General features: G+C 44.7%; 1 protein-coding gene across 2 annotated transcripts in view; it reads right to left on the reverse strand.

The window, feature by feature from the left end:
* Window positions 1-9,437: 9,437 nt before the first annotated feature.
* Window positions 9,438-18,063, reverse strand: part of SENP5 (SUMO specific peptidase 5) — a 34,656-nt gene continuing 26,030 nt past the window's right edge. For both annotated transcript variants that reach the window (XM_081190192.1, XM_081190191.1), the window contains exons 7-10: window positions 16,779-16,916; window positions 15,908-15,991; window positions 10,459-10,509; window positions 9,438-10,329 (exon numbers count right to left, since the gene is read on the reverse strand). In XM_081190192.1, coding sequence (XP_081046318.1) covers window positions 10,219-10,329; window positions 10,459-10,509; window positions 15,908-15,991; window positions 16,779-16,916 — 384 coding nt within the window. In that variant the 3' untranslated portion in view covers window positions 9,438-10,218. The remainder of the gene's footprint in view (window positions 10,330-10,458; window positions 10,510-15,907; window positions 15,992-16,778; window positions 16,917-18,063) is intronic.

Genomic DNA, 18,063 nt, shown 5'->3' on the forward strand with positions numbered 1-18,063 from the left:
AGGTTACATTTATTTATTTTAGGCAGAAATATTTCTGGCTCCAAACACTTCCCAGTGACTATCGTTATAAACAACTAAATGAGCCTTTGTACGCAGAATAGCAGGTCAAAAGCACAAGTCCCATTACTGAACAACAAAAGGTGATTTATTTACCTGTGTTATAATGTTGCTATAGTTATGAAAGGTTTTTTACATTTAAAAAAAAACCCACAGCAAATGCTCTTAAAAATCTATTGTCTTCCCGAGTCTTGTATGGACAAAGAGAGGGTCATTCCATCTCACACAAGAACTTTTTGGGGGGAGAAACGTTTTCTTCCTTAGCAGTGAAGGAATTTTTAACACCTCACTTTTAGGGAAGGACATAAAATAGCTTTATGAGATAGATCTACGCCACCGGACCACTCGCTGGCTATTCTTTAACCCAAATAAATAAATACTTAATTTCAGCAACCAAAGAATTGCCACAGCTCAGCAAATCAAGATGTTCTGCAAATCCACTCATTAGAAAGAAAGAAAGAAAGATCATTATGGTTATATGAAATATAGCTCACTAGAGGGGGAAGAGGAGAAAAATGTGCCAAGATCAAATGGTGTCTCGATGAATATGTATTATCTGCAGGCCTGCTGCTTTTCCAGGAAAACACCATTTGATTTCTTTCCCAGATAGACTAGAAACAGAACAGATAAGATCTTGATTCCCCCCCCCAAACACTCTCTCCTCTTGCATAGAAGGAAGCAAGTCCTCAAATTATTTGGACAGCTTGGCTTGGAAGAAATGGGGGCAGTTTGTTAAAGTCACAGTTTTCTCTACCGGGCCTTGCCACCTTTCCACTTTAAATATGAAAGACTGAATTTGCATCTGTCTTAAGTGGGGAGTTTTTTTGGGGGGGAGGCGTGTTGTGTTGTTGTTTTGAAACATTTTCCCTTTCAGTCATTCTGAGTTTTAAAGAGCAAGATTGGAAAATGTTGCATGTACTGAGAATTCAAAGCAGCTGCTGATATATTTGCACCTTTTAAAGAGGAGGATCACAAATCAGAGGCCCAATTTGTGTGTTACAAAGTGCAATCCTGTGGCAATTTGCCCAGAACTGGGGGCGAAGAGGACCGGTGTGTGTGTGTGTGTGTGTGTGTGTGTGTGTGTAGCAGTGCTTCAGTACCTAGCAGACCCGACTTAGCAGGTCACGAGTTCGAGAGGCGCGCCTTAAACACAAACATGCAGCGTCCCATACAGTTCTTCAGATTTCATCCCCAGTAGCGCATCCCTCTGCGAGGAAGATTCAATCATCGCGCAGTTGACACTTGTTTACACGCCAGGCTCTTCCAACCCGCTTCCCAGCTGGAAAAAGCACTCGCGTATCACACCAGTGATATGTAGCATGGATCAGGCCGTAAGAAGTAGAGAAGGGCCACTTGAAACTGCTTACACATTAAAACTTGCAGAAATGTGTCAAGTTGCTTTGTTCTTCCTCTTGCCTAACTGCGATTCATTTCAACAAGCAAGATTTGTCAAAACTGGGGGGGAAACGTGGATAACTGACATCTGGGACAAAGTATAAGAGGGCAGAAAGTAATATATGGTGAAATAGTCTTTTTCTAGTGCATCGGAGTAATAAGCTACAGGATCATGCAACCCTGCTTTGTGTTACTTGTAACCTTGCAAAACAGAACCATTTAAAAAAATTATTTTCCAACAGAAATTTGCCTGCTGAGTTCAGTTCAAGATATCCTTTTTAGTTTTATCTGCTGTTTTTTAATAATAATAATAATAATAATAATAATAATAATAATAATAGTTTTCTATGTTCCATTTGGGACGCGGGTGGCGCTGTGGGTTAAACGACAGAGCCTAGAACTTGCCAATCAGAAGGTCGGCGGTTCGAATCCCCGTGACGGGGTGAGCTCCCATTGCTCGGTCCCTGCTCCTGCCAACCTAGCAGTTCGAAAGCACGTCAAAGTGCAAGTAGATAAGTAGGTACCGCTCCAGTGGGAAGGTAAACGGCATTTCCATGTGCTGCTCTGGTTCACCAGAAGCGGCTTAGTCATGCTGGCCACATGACCCGGAAACTGTACGCCGGCTCCCTCGGCCAATAAAGCGAGATGAGTGCCGCAACCCCAGAGCCGGCCATGACTGGACCTGACGGTCAGGGGTCCCTTTACCTTTATGTTCCATTTAAAAAATAGTACCTATCTCAAAATAGTACATATTTCCAGCAGATTTCCATGTAATACCACATGGAATAGTATGTAGGCTATAGATTTTAAAAATGCTAGATTAGTCTTCCCCGTCTCACACCCCAAAAGAGAACTGTTGTGAAAGCACAGACCAGCCCTTGTTCAAATACAGACATGGATACATTGCCTGAGATTTGATGTTAGGCATACGCAGAACAGAACCATTGAAGTCAATGGACTTGGGTCCATTGATTTTAATAGATCTATTCAAAGTACAGCTTAGTTGGCTATAGTCCATTTATCCTCTTTGGCATAAGTCCATTCTGAAGAAGTGCCATTTTCAAAGGTGACAACATGATCTTCCATTTTTTTAAAAAGCAAAAACCATCAATTTGTTACAAACCCCAACTTTAGGAATGGTCATTCCTCTAGAAGGTAAAATGGTACTTTTGGAAGTCTTGGGGTAATCTCCTGGTTTCTGGCAGCAGCTGTAAAATTTAGTATGAAATTGTTGGTAAGATCTTACCAGCAGTACTGTGTTAGCATTGCACTCTAAAATAAAATTATAGCCTACCCATTTCTGGGGTCTGTGCTTTGATAAGAAATCCCACGCACCCCCATCACCAATAAAAGAACACGCAGGACTGAAAGGGCACCAGCTTCCATTTCACCAAATTTGGGAGGTCAGGATGTTAATGGCAACAGTTTGCTCTTGCAAATGATGGAAGCCAACCCCTTTGGAGTAACTGCAGACACACTGCTTGGGGAATTCTGAAAGTCTTGAGCCGACTGATCAAAACTCAGCCGTGATTTCCCCTGAGTGAGGCTGTCCAAAGTGCTCTGAGTGACGAGAAAGAGGTAAAGCGAAGCAGTGCCTATAAACAAGGTATTCAGACCCATCAGGGGAAAAGACTGGCAGAAAGACCCAGTTCAGCAGCCTATTCCAAGAATGATGCACAACCCCTTCCAGATGACCTCTCTATCATGCATTCGTGATTATTTGTGCTCATGATGGTACCAACCCCACATTCAACGCTGTGAGTGCCGGCAGAAGTTTGAGGCTTCGTTTCCAGGCGGGTCAGCGACCCCTCAGTGAAAGTGCTAACATTAGGGAGGCAGCCAAATGAACTGAACTTCTGCTTCAGTTCTCGGTTTCCACAATTTCAGCTAAATTTTGCAATATTCTTAGGACAGAAGTTATGTGCAACTGCACCTGAATTGCCTAGGCCCAAGACCTCTTCAGCAAAGTGTATGTTTGCACGCAAGGATCGTCGTTGTTGTTTAGTCGTTTAGTCGTGTCTGACTCTTCGTAACCCCCTGGACCAGAGCACGCCAGGCACTCCTGTCTTCCACTGCCTCCCGCAGTTTGGTCAAACATGCTGGTAGCTTCGAGAACACCGTCCAACCATCTTGTCCTCCGTCGTCCCCTTCTCCTTGTGCCCTCCATCTTCCCCAACATCAGGGTCTTTTCCAGGGAGTCTTCTCTTCTCATGAGGTGGCCAAAGTATTGGAGCCTCAGCTTCACAATCTGTCCTTCCAGTGAGCACTCAGGGCTGATTTCCTTAAGAATGGATCGGTTTGATCTTCTTGCAGTCCACGGGACTCTCAAGAGTCTCCTCCAGCACCATAATTCAAAAGCATCAATTCTTCGGCATGCAAATATTATTACCTAATAATTAGATGATTATATTATCTAATTAACACATTTAAAGCCCACCTTATTTCCAAAGAGCTCAAGGCAGCATACATGGTTCTCTCCATCACAGTTTTTTCCTCCCAACAACCCTATTAGGTAGGTTATGAGATATTGCGTTAGCCCAACACCACCCAGTGGGTGCCGCACCAGTAAAGTTTGACTGGACTTAACTGTCCAGGGCCCTTTACCTTTATGTGCTTGAGGCAGGATTTGAATCTTACTCTGGTGCAACACGCTAGTCTAAACAATGGTTCCCAAACTTTTTTGGGGTGCCACTCCCTTGGCTCCATAAACTCTTCTCCGAAGCCCACTACTATAGAAAAAAGCATTATTCAGAATAGTGGGTTTGCACAAAGCACTAACATAATTAATTGCACATTTGTTCAAAAGCCAATTAAAACTAGTTTAATTCGTTCAACAAAATTAATGAACGTGATCCAGTGGTAGCCGTTTGTAATAGCCAGGTGGCTATTTGCACCACCTGCATAATCCCACCCCGATATAGAGGGTGGTACCACACATTTCAGGGACCACTGCTCTAACCACTAGAGAGCATTGCTGTACTGTATACTGATTATACAAATAATCAAACTGGAAAAGCTCCTTTAAGGTCACTACAGACAGAGAGCAAAATGGACAGTAGATGTCATCCAATATCCTATTCAAATAAAGTAAAAAAAGCTAATCGGTTCACGACTGGTGCTATGAACCAGGACAATATTATATAAAATAACTCAAAAAATGCTTCGTAAGAATTCCAATTCCAATGGATGAGGACTAATGAGAAACATAAAGAAGGGATCTACCAGCGGGTTTTTTCTTCCTGGAAGAGACAAATTTAAAGCCAAATTATGCCCACCAAGTGCCTGTGTTTTATTTCTTCTGCAGTTTAATAAAGATGGTATTCTAGGCCAAGTTTCCAACGGGCAGAAAGCAGGAACTGAGACAACCGCTGCTTGAATTTCAAATAACCAACTGAAGCCCAATACAGTGGTGCCCCGCAAGACAGAAAACTCGCTAGACTAAAGAGTTTTCCGTTTTGGAGGTGCTTCGCAAAACGAATTTCCTATGGGCTTGCTTCGCAAGACGACAATGTCTTGCGAGTTCCTGCGTTTCCCCCCCCCTTTTTCTAAGCTGCTAAGCCGCTTATCAGCTGATCCGATAAGCCGATAAGCCGCTAAAAGCGCTAATCTGCTAATCTGTCAATGGGCTTGCTTTGCAAGACGAAAAAACCGCTAGACGAAGAGAATCACAGAACGGATTCTTTTCGTCTTGCGAGGCACCACTGTACACTGAGGGAATGCAGAATTTGTGACATGAATATTTTCAAATTAAGATATTTCTTAAACAGCTGGTTGAGAACTCAGCAAAGGATCAAGGCATTTGGCGGTTTAAAAAAAAAAAATTTTTTTTTGAAAATTAAATGGGAGGCCAGGCCTTTCGGCTTAACCTACCACATAGGGTTGTTGTGGGAATAAAATAGGGAGGGGCGAAGAACCATGTATGCCACCTTGAGTTTCTTGTTGGAAAAGTTTGATATAGATGATGATGATGATGATGATAAATGTAATAATGCTACAAAATGGGAAGTAATGACTGGAATACCAGATACCAGCATATACATTGGGGCTAACATTAACAAGTATGCAGTATGTTCACTGAACTTATAAACCACCTGGTATCCTAACCCAACTCAGAATAGCTAGAATTTATAACACCAGTAATGACAGCTATTGGAAAGCGGGGGAAGTTAAGATCAGATTTCACTCACTGCTGGTGGAATTGCCCTGAAGCTGAAAAGCACTGACAGGAAATCATATCTAATATAAAGCAAAGTATTGAAATGCCCTGTTCAGCTAAACCCCGAAAATATTTCCATTAAACTTACCTGAAAGACACAGCCCCAAAAGACAGGGAGAAACTCTAGTTTCACGTGATTTTGGCAGGAATGATCTAATTATATGCAAAGCTAACGGGTGCGAGACAGACCTCCCCGCTTAATGGAATGCTGCAATTTTAGTTCAAGAACTGGCAATTTTGAGCAAAACCATCGGAATCTTATGGGTCTGGCAGAGGGGGAGGGAGACAAAGGAAGAGTTTTGAGAATGAGGGACGTTTAAAGAACTTTGGAACAGCAAGCTGAGGGCGAGTAGCTACAATCCTTTTTTCGGTCATGTGAGATGTCCTTCTTCAAATACTGAATACCCAGGCAGTGTGTGTAATGGATAAACCACGCAATGACAGGTGGGAAGACCCGTAATTCAAATCCACACACGGCCATAAAGTCTGCCAAGAGACCGGGACCCATCATTTTTGCTCCACATCACCTACTTCAAAGCACTGCCAAGTATAAAAGAGGTTGAAAGGCCAGAATATGCCATTTGTATAACTTTTAAGCTTCTTGGAAGAAGGATTTGATGAAAAATGTTTAAAAAAAGAAGCCACTAACTTTTTATCATGAAGTCTTTTAAGTCCTGCAAACATGTGTGGACTAGGCAACTGCTCTATTTCAAAGGGAATATGCCAGGACTGTTCATCAGGAAAAACAAGTGTTCGTCTCTAACCTCAAAGGGATTTTTTTAAAAACAAAAACCAAAAACCTGTAGCACTACAAATTCAGGGGACAACATGCAAGGCCAGGATTCTTCTAGACGGCTGCTTGCAAAACCCATTAATCTTCAGTGCAAACGTTGAGTTGTCTCTTTTACTGCCGATAGCCATTACACATAAATAGCAATTATTGTGCCTGGCAAAGGGGCTGACAAGCTGCCTCTTTATGGTTTTGTATTTTAATCTCCTGATTTCTTAGCACTCACCCCCCATAAGAAATATTTAACAACGGCGCACAATTTCCTCTCCGAGGCAGGGTATATATATATATATATATATATATATATATATATATATGCAGGTTTTGGTGTCTTCGGGTGTCTTCCCGTGTAAGAGTTGGGGTGTCTAGGCGACGTTTCGACGAGGTCTCACTCGTCATCTTCAGGCTGGTGCTTTCGGCTTCTTGTTACTGGAACAAGAAGCCGAAAGCACCAGCCTGAAGATGACGAGTGAGACCTCGTCGAAACGTCGCCTAGACACCCCAACTCTTACACGGGAAGACACCCGAAGACACCAAAACCTGCATTCCTGTACCCGTGAAAATCTACGAAAGCATATATATATATATATATATATATATATATATATATATATATATATATATATATATATGAAAAAATGGAAGAGAGTTATGAATGCAATAAAGACAAGGATGTTACTAGAAGGCATCCATGATGAATTGCTTGAAGGCAGCGTAGGCGCGAAACCTTGCAAAATAAAGGTCTGCAAGCCTTGCACATTTAATTTAGTGGACACTCCAGCAGGTGGCAAGTTAAAGCTAATTTAAAAAAAATCTGCTACATGCGCTTTACTAAGGGGATAGGAGATAATCTTTGCACATGCTTCTGGAATAGATTCTTACGTCTCCAGGACTTTGTGCACTGCACCGTTGGTGGCTGCATTTGTACAGAGCGCCAAGAAACTAAATTACATTATTGCTCACTGGAGCCAGAGTTGAGATGGGATAGCAAGAACAGAAATATGCCTGTACTGTATAGCCATCCTGGTTGGCAGAACAAGCGTAGCTGTCCAATGAACGTGATGGAATTAGAGACGCCACTGCAGCAGGGAGGTGGCCACTCCCAGAGCAAAAGCACTACGTAATCCATCAGGCTCCTGCCTCCTTCAGCAGTCACTTGGCAAGCAACTGTTCCATCAGGCTGCTGCAGAAGGAGAAAAAGCAGAGCCACTCCATCAGCTCTGCTGAGAGACCAGCTCCATTTGCAGACGACGCGACCACCCCAGCTGCTTACTTTTAAGAACTGGTGCCAGAATACACTATTATTATTATTATTAAGATAAAAAAATTCCTTCCAGTAGCACCTTAAAGACCAACTAAGTTAGTTCTTGGTATGAGCTTTCGTGTGCATGCACACTTCTTCAGATACACTGAAACAGAAGTTGCCAGATCCTTTTATATAGTGAGAAGGTGGGGTGGGGTGTTACTCAGAAGGGTGGTGGGAATGGGAGATAGGCAGATAGCTGAGAGAGCCTGTTGACGACTCTTAACGACTGTAATAGGTCTTACAGGAAAAGGCAGGGGGTGAGAAGGTGAGAAATGGCTTAGTCATGTATAATGAGATAAGAATCCAATGTCTTTGTTCAGACCAGGTCTCTCCATGGTTTTAAGTTTGGTAATGAGTTGCAATTCAGCAGCTTCTCTTTCGAGTCTATTTCTGAAATTCCTTTGTAGTAAAACAGCTACTTTGAGATCTTGTATAGAATGTCCTGGGAGATTGAAGTGTTCTCCTACTGGTTTCTCTGGTTTCTCTGGCAACTTCTGTTTCAGTGTATCTTCAGTGGTCTTTAAGGTGCTACTGGAAGGAATTTTTTATTTTGACTATGGCAGACCAACACGGCTACCATTATTATTATTATTATTATTATTATTATTATTATTATTATTATTATTATTATTATTATTATTATTTCTGAAAAACCTTTTCAACTTAGGAGCAATGAAAGGAACCCACCTTTTATTAGAATAGGAAACGTGAATTGCAGGACTATCTGACCCATGGGGCACTTTCCAATTTTATGATTCTATGAGGTTCTGACGAGGGAAAAACATGCAGGGATTTCTCAGTAAATAACGTGGTGGTAGAACAAGTCCCCACCCCCCTAAATGAAAGGAAACTCTGAATGCCACTCCTCTTATTTGAACTGCTAACAGTATCCATCTTCAAAGCAGCAATTTGCCAGGAAAGTTCACACCGGGATCCTCAGAATCAGGACGTCTCTAGCTGCGCCAGGTAAATGTGAAATTGTGGAATTCTGTGGCTGGTAGAAGGGTCCCACAAATTCAGCTTTCATTCATGCACACACACAGAAAATAGGAGCCAAGTTACTAGACCTCAAGATATGAATACAGACTTTGCCCAAGAGGATGGTGGGAATTTCACACCGTGGAGGTACTCTAGCATATTGCTGCCCGCCCCCTGCCCCCCCCCCATCCAAAACTCTCGGCCTTTCTTTCTCAGAAAGCTTGAACAGAAGATCACACATTCTTCAAGTACGCAAAGTAACTTTATCCACATTTAAAAGTTTTATTCCTGGCACGCACGCACACGCACACACGAGAGAGAAGTCAGCCTCGGAGAAAGTGATCACACTGGTCCTAAGCCAGGGGACAAGCGGACCACCCCTAAAGAAGGGGCAGGACTACACTGTTGCACACGGGGTGAATCTTAAGACTCCCTGCAGGACAAGCCCCAAGAAGCGAGAAAACTTACAGATAGATAAAAGAGCTGTTGTCCTCTTGACCCTGTCACCGACACCACAACAAACACAAGGAACAAGAAAAGGGAGTTTGGGGGCTGGGGGAGAGAGAGAAGGAAAGGAAGGCAGAGAGGCTCAGAGGTGGCCTACAAATCACCCTGAGAATGGGACCATATTAAAAAAAAGAAGACGACGGTTCCAGAGCAAGTGCAGGAGCAACACCACCAAATCCGAACCGAACTAGCATCTCCATCTTTTATTAGTACTAAAGAGTCTCGTGTACAAGGGATTGCTTTTGTACTGTAGGGTGATCTAATAGCCACCTAGTAGATTTTCTCCCCCCCCCTCCCCCCAAGTTGCAATGATTTAAAACTTTACTGGACTTCCACAAATCAAATATATAGGCCAGTTTCCAACACACCCCTCTTCTTCCCAATATAATGGGGATTTAGAGCTTTTTTTTAAAAAAAGGGCTGAAGGAGGAATAGTCTCAGGTTGTCGTTTTTTTGGAAGAAATGTTGTAACTGCTCTCGTTATGGCATTGGGTTTCTTTGTACATTCAAAGCATTATTGCATCAGAGAGGGGGGGAATGGAACATGCATTTTTTATGTTTTCAGACAAAAAAGTTTAACCTGTATTATTCTCTTCTGTTTCTAGCTACATTTCAAAAGGTGCACCAATTCTACAGTTTTATACTTCTCGTTTAGTCGCATGCTTTGCCTATGCGCATGCGTTTTTTAAGATAATAAATATTAAATACAGGAAAGAACATTAGAAAACGAAAAGAAAAGGGGGGGGGGAACCAACGACTGACATCGGGAATATTTTGTGGCAGGTCCGCCGGTTAAGGAGCATGTCAGAAAAAATGTTTGAGGTAATTGTGTTGGCCACACTGCTCCGCCAAGACTCGTTTTGAAATCCATGGAAGTTTCTCAGAAAATTCAAGTACACAAAATACCAGCCAGGGCTCTTCGAAAATGCTGAAAGGAGTAGCTTCTCTCTTTCCTTCTCTTCCTTTTTATTAGTCTATTAGCCGGCATTCGCAGAGCTCCTTGTAAATCCTTTTTCGCACCCGAGGCATGTCTTCCTGGGAGAACTGAAAAGGCTGGTCTAAGGCGAGGCACTTGCAGTACTGCGGGAGGGGAGAGAAATGAGAGAGAGGCTTAGGAACCAGAACCGAAAATTATTACATGGAAGATTCTAAAGAGGGAGGAAGCCCACACAAAAATAATAAAATATAAAAAAACGATTGCATCCTTACCTGGAGCACAAAAACTCCACAGTCACTGTCGTTTTTCTGTTGTGGAATGCACTAGAAGGGGAAGAGGGGTGGGGGAAACGCAAACAAATTTCAAACATCCATAGAATGATTCCCCATTCAAGACTCTCCTCCAAATGAAAGCTGGGGGAGCAGCCTCCACACTTCCTAGCCACACCTGTCAAAAGGGTGATACAAGAGAAAGAACCCTGGGTGCACAGGTGGGAAGAGAGCTGTCCTGCAGGTATCCAATTGGCCACTGAGAGAACAGAGTGCTGGACCTGATGCTGGGATAGCTCAGTTGGTAAAGCATGAGACTCCTAATCTCAGGGTCGTGGGTTCAAGCCCCACGCTGAGCAAAAGATTTCTGCATTGCAGGGAGTTGGAATAAATGACCCTCGTGGTCCCTTCCAGCTCTACAAGTCTATGACTAGATGGGCCTTGGGCTGATGCAGCAGCCACTTTTCTTATATACTCCTCTTCGTGGCACAAGTCCTTTGCCAATTGGGCTTGTGGGAGACCAGGCAGATAACCACTTGCGCTCTTCGACTGCTTGCAGGATGATCAAGTAGCAGCGAGCAAGGGGTACCCAGCGGTTGCTGATCAACCACTCTCATATTTTTCCGCACTGTCTCACATCTCGACTCTCCCTACTTCGCTCTCGTCTGGAGCCAGCAAAGAGGAGTGACTCCTAGCAGCAACGTGGAGAGGGAGAGAGAGAGCAGCCAACACCTCATCACTTCTACACTGCGCCAGGGAAGGAATGTTTTTGCAGGAGCAACAGCATCTGCAGACTCAGAAGGTGGAACCCAACATAGCACTAACTCCCTTGTCCTGTCAGCACAAAGAACGCCCCCTCTTCTGCTCTTGTTCCCTAAATCTGTCCTGGAAATTCCCCCAAACTTCTGGAGCAGATGGAGGGGGCATGGGACACATACAAGTAGAGCAGAAATCCCTGGGATCCCAGAGCAAGGGTGGATTCGTCCCAGGACCTTTTGGGATGAAGTCTATATCCACATCAACCAGAAATTCAGCTATAATTCAACAGCAAAACATTACTTTTTCCCACTTTGAAGTGGGGGAAACAGTTCTAACAGTTCAGGGGTGGGGAACCTGCAACCATCTTTGACCACAGGCCATTCTGGCCGGGTCTAAGGGCCTCAGGTTCCCCATCCTTGTTTCTTTTTTTTTAAAAAAAGAGAGTAGCTTATTTTAGGGGATGGTCCTCTGAAGCAAATCAAAGCCAAGAGGTCACGACAGACTGGGCTGTGTCACACAGCCCATGCATTCTATACTCAAGGAGGTGCTCAGATCCTTGCATGGATCGGGCCACGTAATTTAACACAAATACACATTTTATAATAGAAAACAAATTACATCTCCCAGCCCAGCACCCAATTTTTAATGACCTCAGCAGGATAGTTTCTCCTCAATTATTTTGAGTAAATATTTGAACATTGCTATCTGCTTTACACAGGAAGAATTTGTTTCGTGCTTGCACACTGGTGCCCACAGAAGCCCAAATGTGCCAGATCAGAGAAGCATTTGTCTTTAGGCTTCATGGGGGGGGGGCGAGGGAGGGAGAGAGAGATTTCTGCATCCCACCTCCTTAACAGCTTTAGAAAGCTACAAAGGCATAAAGCTATGGCAAATGGAAGTATTTTAGAGTGATTAGCCTGCATATCAATGCCAGTAATTTGAAGGTTTGGTACGGTACACATTTTTACTCATCAGTTCTGCGGGAACCAAGTCAGTGTGTTTCAGGCTAATCTGTAGCAGGTGCTCAAAGAGGCACAGAAAGCAGCCCAACATCACGGGCCTAATCCTCAGCAACACGGCCACAAGCACTTTCTAGTGTTGGAAAGAAGGAAAGTAAGTTCTGGCTGGGTCTTAGTGGGGCTAATCGACGGCTGCTTCATGCATTATGCCAGTGTTTCTCAAAGTTGGGTCCTCAGCCATTGCTGGACTACAACTCCCATCATCCCTGACCACTGGCCCTCCTCGCTAGGGATGATGGGAGTTGTACTCCCAACAACAGCTGGGGGCTCAAGTTTGATAAACAGTGGCATAATGCATGAAGTGACAAGTATGTTTTTGCAACCAAATGACCATTCTACAGCCCTGTGTTTTTACTGTGCTTTGGCACCCGCCACCCCCGGCCAGAGCCTGTGGGCCCCAGCAACTAGTCCACCTGCCTGCATCCAAGGTCCCCTCTGCAGGTCTGGTTGGTGTGTGCCATTATCCCATCCACCCCTCCCCAAAATTGCTACGTCCATGCAAACTTCCCCCAGTGAATCCTGGAGACCTGTTTCATAAGTATACAAGGAAGGAGAGAACTGGGTTTCTTAAGGAAGACTTCGGCAATATGTCCACTGGGCCAAGTAGGACAGCCATCCACCACCCTGAGTCACCCCCTACAAACGTACTACAATTATTTATATCCCATCTTTCAGGATATGAATCCTACCAAAGTGGCTTACAAGTAATATGAAATTAAATAGGTTCTCCTTTTACTTCCTCCATGGTGCAAATAGTCTTTAGATTGTAAGCACAGGGAGAAGGGCCTGTCAGATCTATATTTTTGAACAGTGCAGTTTTAGGTACAATAATATTCAAAATGTATATTTAAAAAGGCAAGTGCCACAGTTGCATCTCTGTTATTTTTAGGTGTGCACTTGAAAAACAAAACGTGAGGATAGGTCCTGAATGTCCTGCTCCCTGCAGCAATTACAACAAAGCCAAGCTGGCTTGGAAACACTCCAGCTTTACCAGCACATCTTCCAGATTCTCCAGACATAAAAATCACCAGACACTCCAGAGGTTAGGTTATGTCCTAGACCTCAAACTACCTCCCCGCCCCCAGGGCTGCAGAGAGTCACTTTTTTGGGGGGCTGGGGGTGGAGGAGAAGTGAGAGAACTTCCTCATGCAGTAATAAAGCCTCAAGATGCCTCATTGTACCAGGAAGCCGTTGGGAGACAGCTTAATGTTCAATGACCCATTTTATCTCTTCAGAACTATTACAGGATATGGTTATGCAAGTCACAAATTCCCTCGTTTGCACTTCACACAAGTTGTTCCCTTTTATCACTGCCAGACTACATCTGGTTGCAAGCGGCTGTCGTACTGGAGTAACGTGGATGTCTTGGTAGCTGGGGGGGGGGAGTCACTTCCACCACTTTTAAACCCCCCTGCCAATCACTGCAGCAGCCCCCCAGGCACCTCAGATAAGATGTGCTTCTTTCGGTCATGCAACACGCCGTTGCCTGCAATCTGCTAACTCCATCCGAGCAAAGCCATGAACCCACAGCAGTTTTGAACGTAAAATACTGCCCAACTCTAATCTCCCCATTCTACCTCCATCACAGATTTTTTTTCCATTTCACAATTTCATTTATTTCAACAGAATTACTGTATTTTTTGCTCTATAAGACGCACCAGACTGTAAGCCGCACATAGTTTTTGGAAGAACAAGAAAAAAAATATTCCGAATCCCAGAAGCCAGGACAGCCAGCGGGATCACTGCTCAGTGGCTTATGGGATAGCTGCGCGCAGCCTCTCCCAGGCAGCGGGAGCCTTCACCCCCCCCCCTTAGCTGTGCGCGGCTAAGACTCCCCCAAGAGCCGCGCTCCCTTTAAAGAGTGCACAGAGTGTGTGTGCGGCTCTTTAGAGGGAGCGCTGAGCAGAGCCTCCCACCTGCAGTCACTCCGTAAGACGCACACACATTTCCCCTTACTTTTTAGGAGGGGAAAAGTGAGTCTTATAGAGCAAAAAATACGGTATATACCGCCTGGTTGCAAATGGAGGCAACTAGTTTGGCTGTGGCTAAATCCCTGGGAATCCGTGCCCATTCTCACGCAGAAGCAAGAGGCATCATTGCAGCGCAGGTAGAGCTTGGGGCAAGCCAACCCCCCCCCCCAATGCTTCTCACTGGCTGCCAGCCCTGATGGTTACCGTAGTTTTCGCTCCATAACACGCGTTTTTTTCCTCCTAGAAAGTAAGGGGAAATGTCTGTGCGTGTTACGGAGCGAATGCTTCCCTCCTCCGTGGTTTCCAGCGGGAGAAGAGCCGCTGAATGGGGAGGAGAGAGGGACAGAGTGCCTGCTTCTTTAAAGGAGCAAAGCGAGAGGGGAGAGGAGCTGCTTACACTCGTGTAAGCGGCTCCTGTCCGGTTGGCTCCTTTAAAGCAAGCAGGCTCTCTTGTATCTCTCTCGTCCCTACTCAGCCACTTTGCTGGAAATAGCAGGAAAGATTTTCAGCTCGCTAAGGGGGGGGGAGGAGGGAGAGAAGCAGAGCCTGCTTGCTTTAAAGGAGCAAAGCACTGTAAGCGGCTCCTGTCCGCTCTGTCCCTCCAGCAAAGGTTTTCAGCTCGCTAAGGAGGGAGAGAAGCAGAACCTGCTTGCTTTAAAGGAGCCTACCGGACAGGAGCCGCTTACACTCGTGTAAGCGGCTCCTGTCCGGTAGGCTCCTTTAAAGCAAGCAGGCTCTCTGTCCCTCCAGCAAAGGTTTTCAGCTCGCTAAGGGGAGGAGGGAGGAGGGAGAGAAGCAGAGCCTGCTCCACGCGTGCTTCTTGTCCCTTGAGTGCTTTTCCTTCCCTCCTCACTTAAAACATGGTTACAACGCACAGATCCACATGGATCCTCAGGATTTTTGCACTGGGTCACCCCAAATTCACCATCAGATCACATAGTATGTCCATGGCTACAGTTTGCACCAAAAAAGTCACCCACCCACTGTTGCCTGGGGCTGCAGTGGTGCAAAAACGTGGTTACAAACATGGATCCACATGGATCCTCAGGATTTTTGCATTGGGCTACCCCAAACTCACCATCAGATCACATGTCTGTGGCCACAGCATGAACCACAAAAATCATACATCGAAAGTTTCGCTTAGAATGTTTTTTTTTCTTGTTTTCCTCCTCTAAAAACTACATGCGTGTTATGGTTGGGTGTGTTATCGAGCGAAAAATACGGTATGTTCTGCCTGCCCTGTCAAGAGGCAGCAATGCTTCTGAATGGTTGTTGCTGGAAAATGCAGGAGGGAGAGTGTTTTGTGCTCAGGTGCTGCTCAGGAACCCTAAAGGCATCTGGTTGGCCACTAGGAGACCAGGATGCCGGACCAGAAAGGTCACTGGCTGATCCAGAAGGCTCTTCTTATGCTCACTGTGCCTTCCAGGTGTCCCTGGACTCCATTTCCCATAATTCCTGAGCATCAGCCACACCAGGAGGAGCTGATGAGAGTTGTAGTCCCAAAGAATCTGGGGGGGGGGCTACAGGCTCCCCATCCCTGAATTCTTAGTTTGGTGGAAACACGTCACATGTTGAGGGTTTTCGTAGCAAACGCTCTCTGGGCTTCCTGGGGAAAGGTGGAGATTTCTGACTTCCGGTGACCTTTGTGTGTTTCATCTTACTCTACAAAGCCATCATTCTAAAAACCACACAGGTGGTCCTTACCTTTGTAACAGCAGTCTGCCAATCCTGAAGGAAATCGGGGTGGTTCTTTTCTCTAGCTTCTGTCAGCAAGTATTTGCGTATGTTCTTTAAAGAAGAGGGGGTGGGGGACATGAATAAGGGCCATTTGAATACTGCTATGAAAACATCTTAATTGAGTGCTTCCCTGAAGAGGATACCTGTGGGTATAGTGAAGAGAATTTTCTGCTTGGACTGGAGGATACTGGGATTAATTCTGCAATTGCCCATCGTGTGAAGCTGGGAGACCCCAAGCTCACAAGAACACCGAGCAGGCCCAATGCAAAAGATAAAAATGAAATAAACATCATACACAGGGCCTTGACTGAAGGGAGCAGGGTAGAAGTGGGACTGATAAAGGGCATAAACTATTTCGAAGCTATTTAGGATTAATTTAGATACACTGGATAGGAACTGTCGCTTTCGTGAATGTGGGGTATGCACGAAATGTACTGCTGGAGAAGCAAGTCTTGAAATTATATAAACTCCTAGGGTTTGTGGCTGCAGCAGAGTTGCAAGAACAAAAGGTTTTGGGCAGAGCCAAGACAAGCTTCAAGACAAGGAAACACTACCAAACAATATAGCACCTGGCCTGGGATCCTTGAGACTGGTATGTCACTTGCCTGAAGATTAGAGTCTAATTCGCACAACAACTTCTGAACTACATCTGGGCCAGTTTCCACACTGACAGTGCTCTGTCTTTTGGGCCAAAGAGTCCTGAAATGTGTAGATTAGAAGCTTCAAAGGATTACCGAAAAAATCAGAGCCCTATGAAAGGATTGGGGGGGGGGGCTAAGTGCTTTTTCTAAGGCCGATGCTGTTTAGTAGAACAGCTATAACAACAAGTTGCTCTTACCTCGACACAGAACTTAAAGTGAATGCCTTGAGAGTCGTAAAACGAAATAATTCGGTTAGGGAGATTCACAGTAATTAGGGACCAGTGGACTTCCAGATGAATAGGAATTAACAAGAGCGTCTTTTTGAAGAGGTCCACCTAGTGAAGGGGAAGAGAGCACCCATCACCACAAAATACAAAGTCATGTGCAATTCAGACAGAATGATCCCAAACCACCATAGGAAGAGAACAGCCTGAAAACGTTTCACCCTGTATGTATTTAAATCACCGAAAAGCAAGTGGGTGGAGCATTTCTCATAAGACACATTCTTCCTTCCCCTATACTATGAAATCAAAAAGCAGGGAGCCAGTGAAGCAGCAACAACTACATCGATTTTTCGTGAAAATGAATGTTCTGTTGTCAGGTGTAAAAGCATGTAAGCTGCGTTACTCTTGAGTTACTCTACTCATTGTCGGCTTGGAAGGCCATTGTCTTCTCAGACTTGGAGCAGGGAGACCCAGGTTCAAACAGCCACTCACTGTGCAGTCTTCAGTCACCATATCTAATTTTATAGAGTCATAAACTGCGACAAAACAACCATCCCTTAGCTCCTTAGAAGAGAGCATACAAAATGTGATAAAAATCAGGTAGTGGTGGCACATTCTGGTTTCTGACAAAGCCAAATTAAACAAAACAAAACCCACTAGCCTTGGAGGCAGCAATGGTTACACAGACATTGAACTAGGCAAGACTTTCCAAGTGGAAGCAAGCCCTCTTGCCCCAGCCATACCCACCCAGTACGTTTCCGAGCACAATTCAAAGTGTTGGTGCTGACCTTTAAAGCCCTAAACGGCCTTGGTCCTGTATATCTGAAGGAGCGTCTCCACCCCCATCGTTCTACCCGGACACTGAAGTCCAGCACCGAGGGCTTTCTGGTGGTTCCCTCGCTGCGAGAAGTGAGGTTACAGGGAACCAGGCAGAGGGCCTTTTTGGTAGTGGCGCCTGCCCTGTAAAACAGCCTCCCAGCTGATGTCAAGGCAATAAACTACTATCTTATCTTTAAAAGACATCTGAAGGCAGCCCTGTTTAGGGAAAATGTTAATATTTAATGCTGTATTGTTTTTAACACTCGATTGGGAGCCGCCCAGAGCCGCCCAACAAGATGGGCGGGGTATAAATAAATTATTGTTGTTGTTATACAGGTAAGAGCATACATGCATGAGAACACACCCAATTATTTCTTTGCAATCCAGTGTTCTAAGTTTTTCAGCGAATGCAAGCCCCACCGCTTTCAGCAGGAGTCTG

The sequence above is a fragment of the Podarcis bocagei genome (genome assembly GCF_964188305.1).
Source record: "Podarcis bocagei genome assembly, chromosome: 4".
Classification (NCBI taxonomy): domain Eukaryota; kingdom Metazoa; phylum Chordata; class Lepidosauria; order Squamata; family Lacertidae; genus Podarcis; species Podarcis bocagei.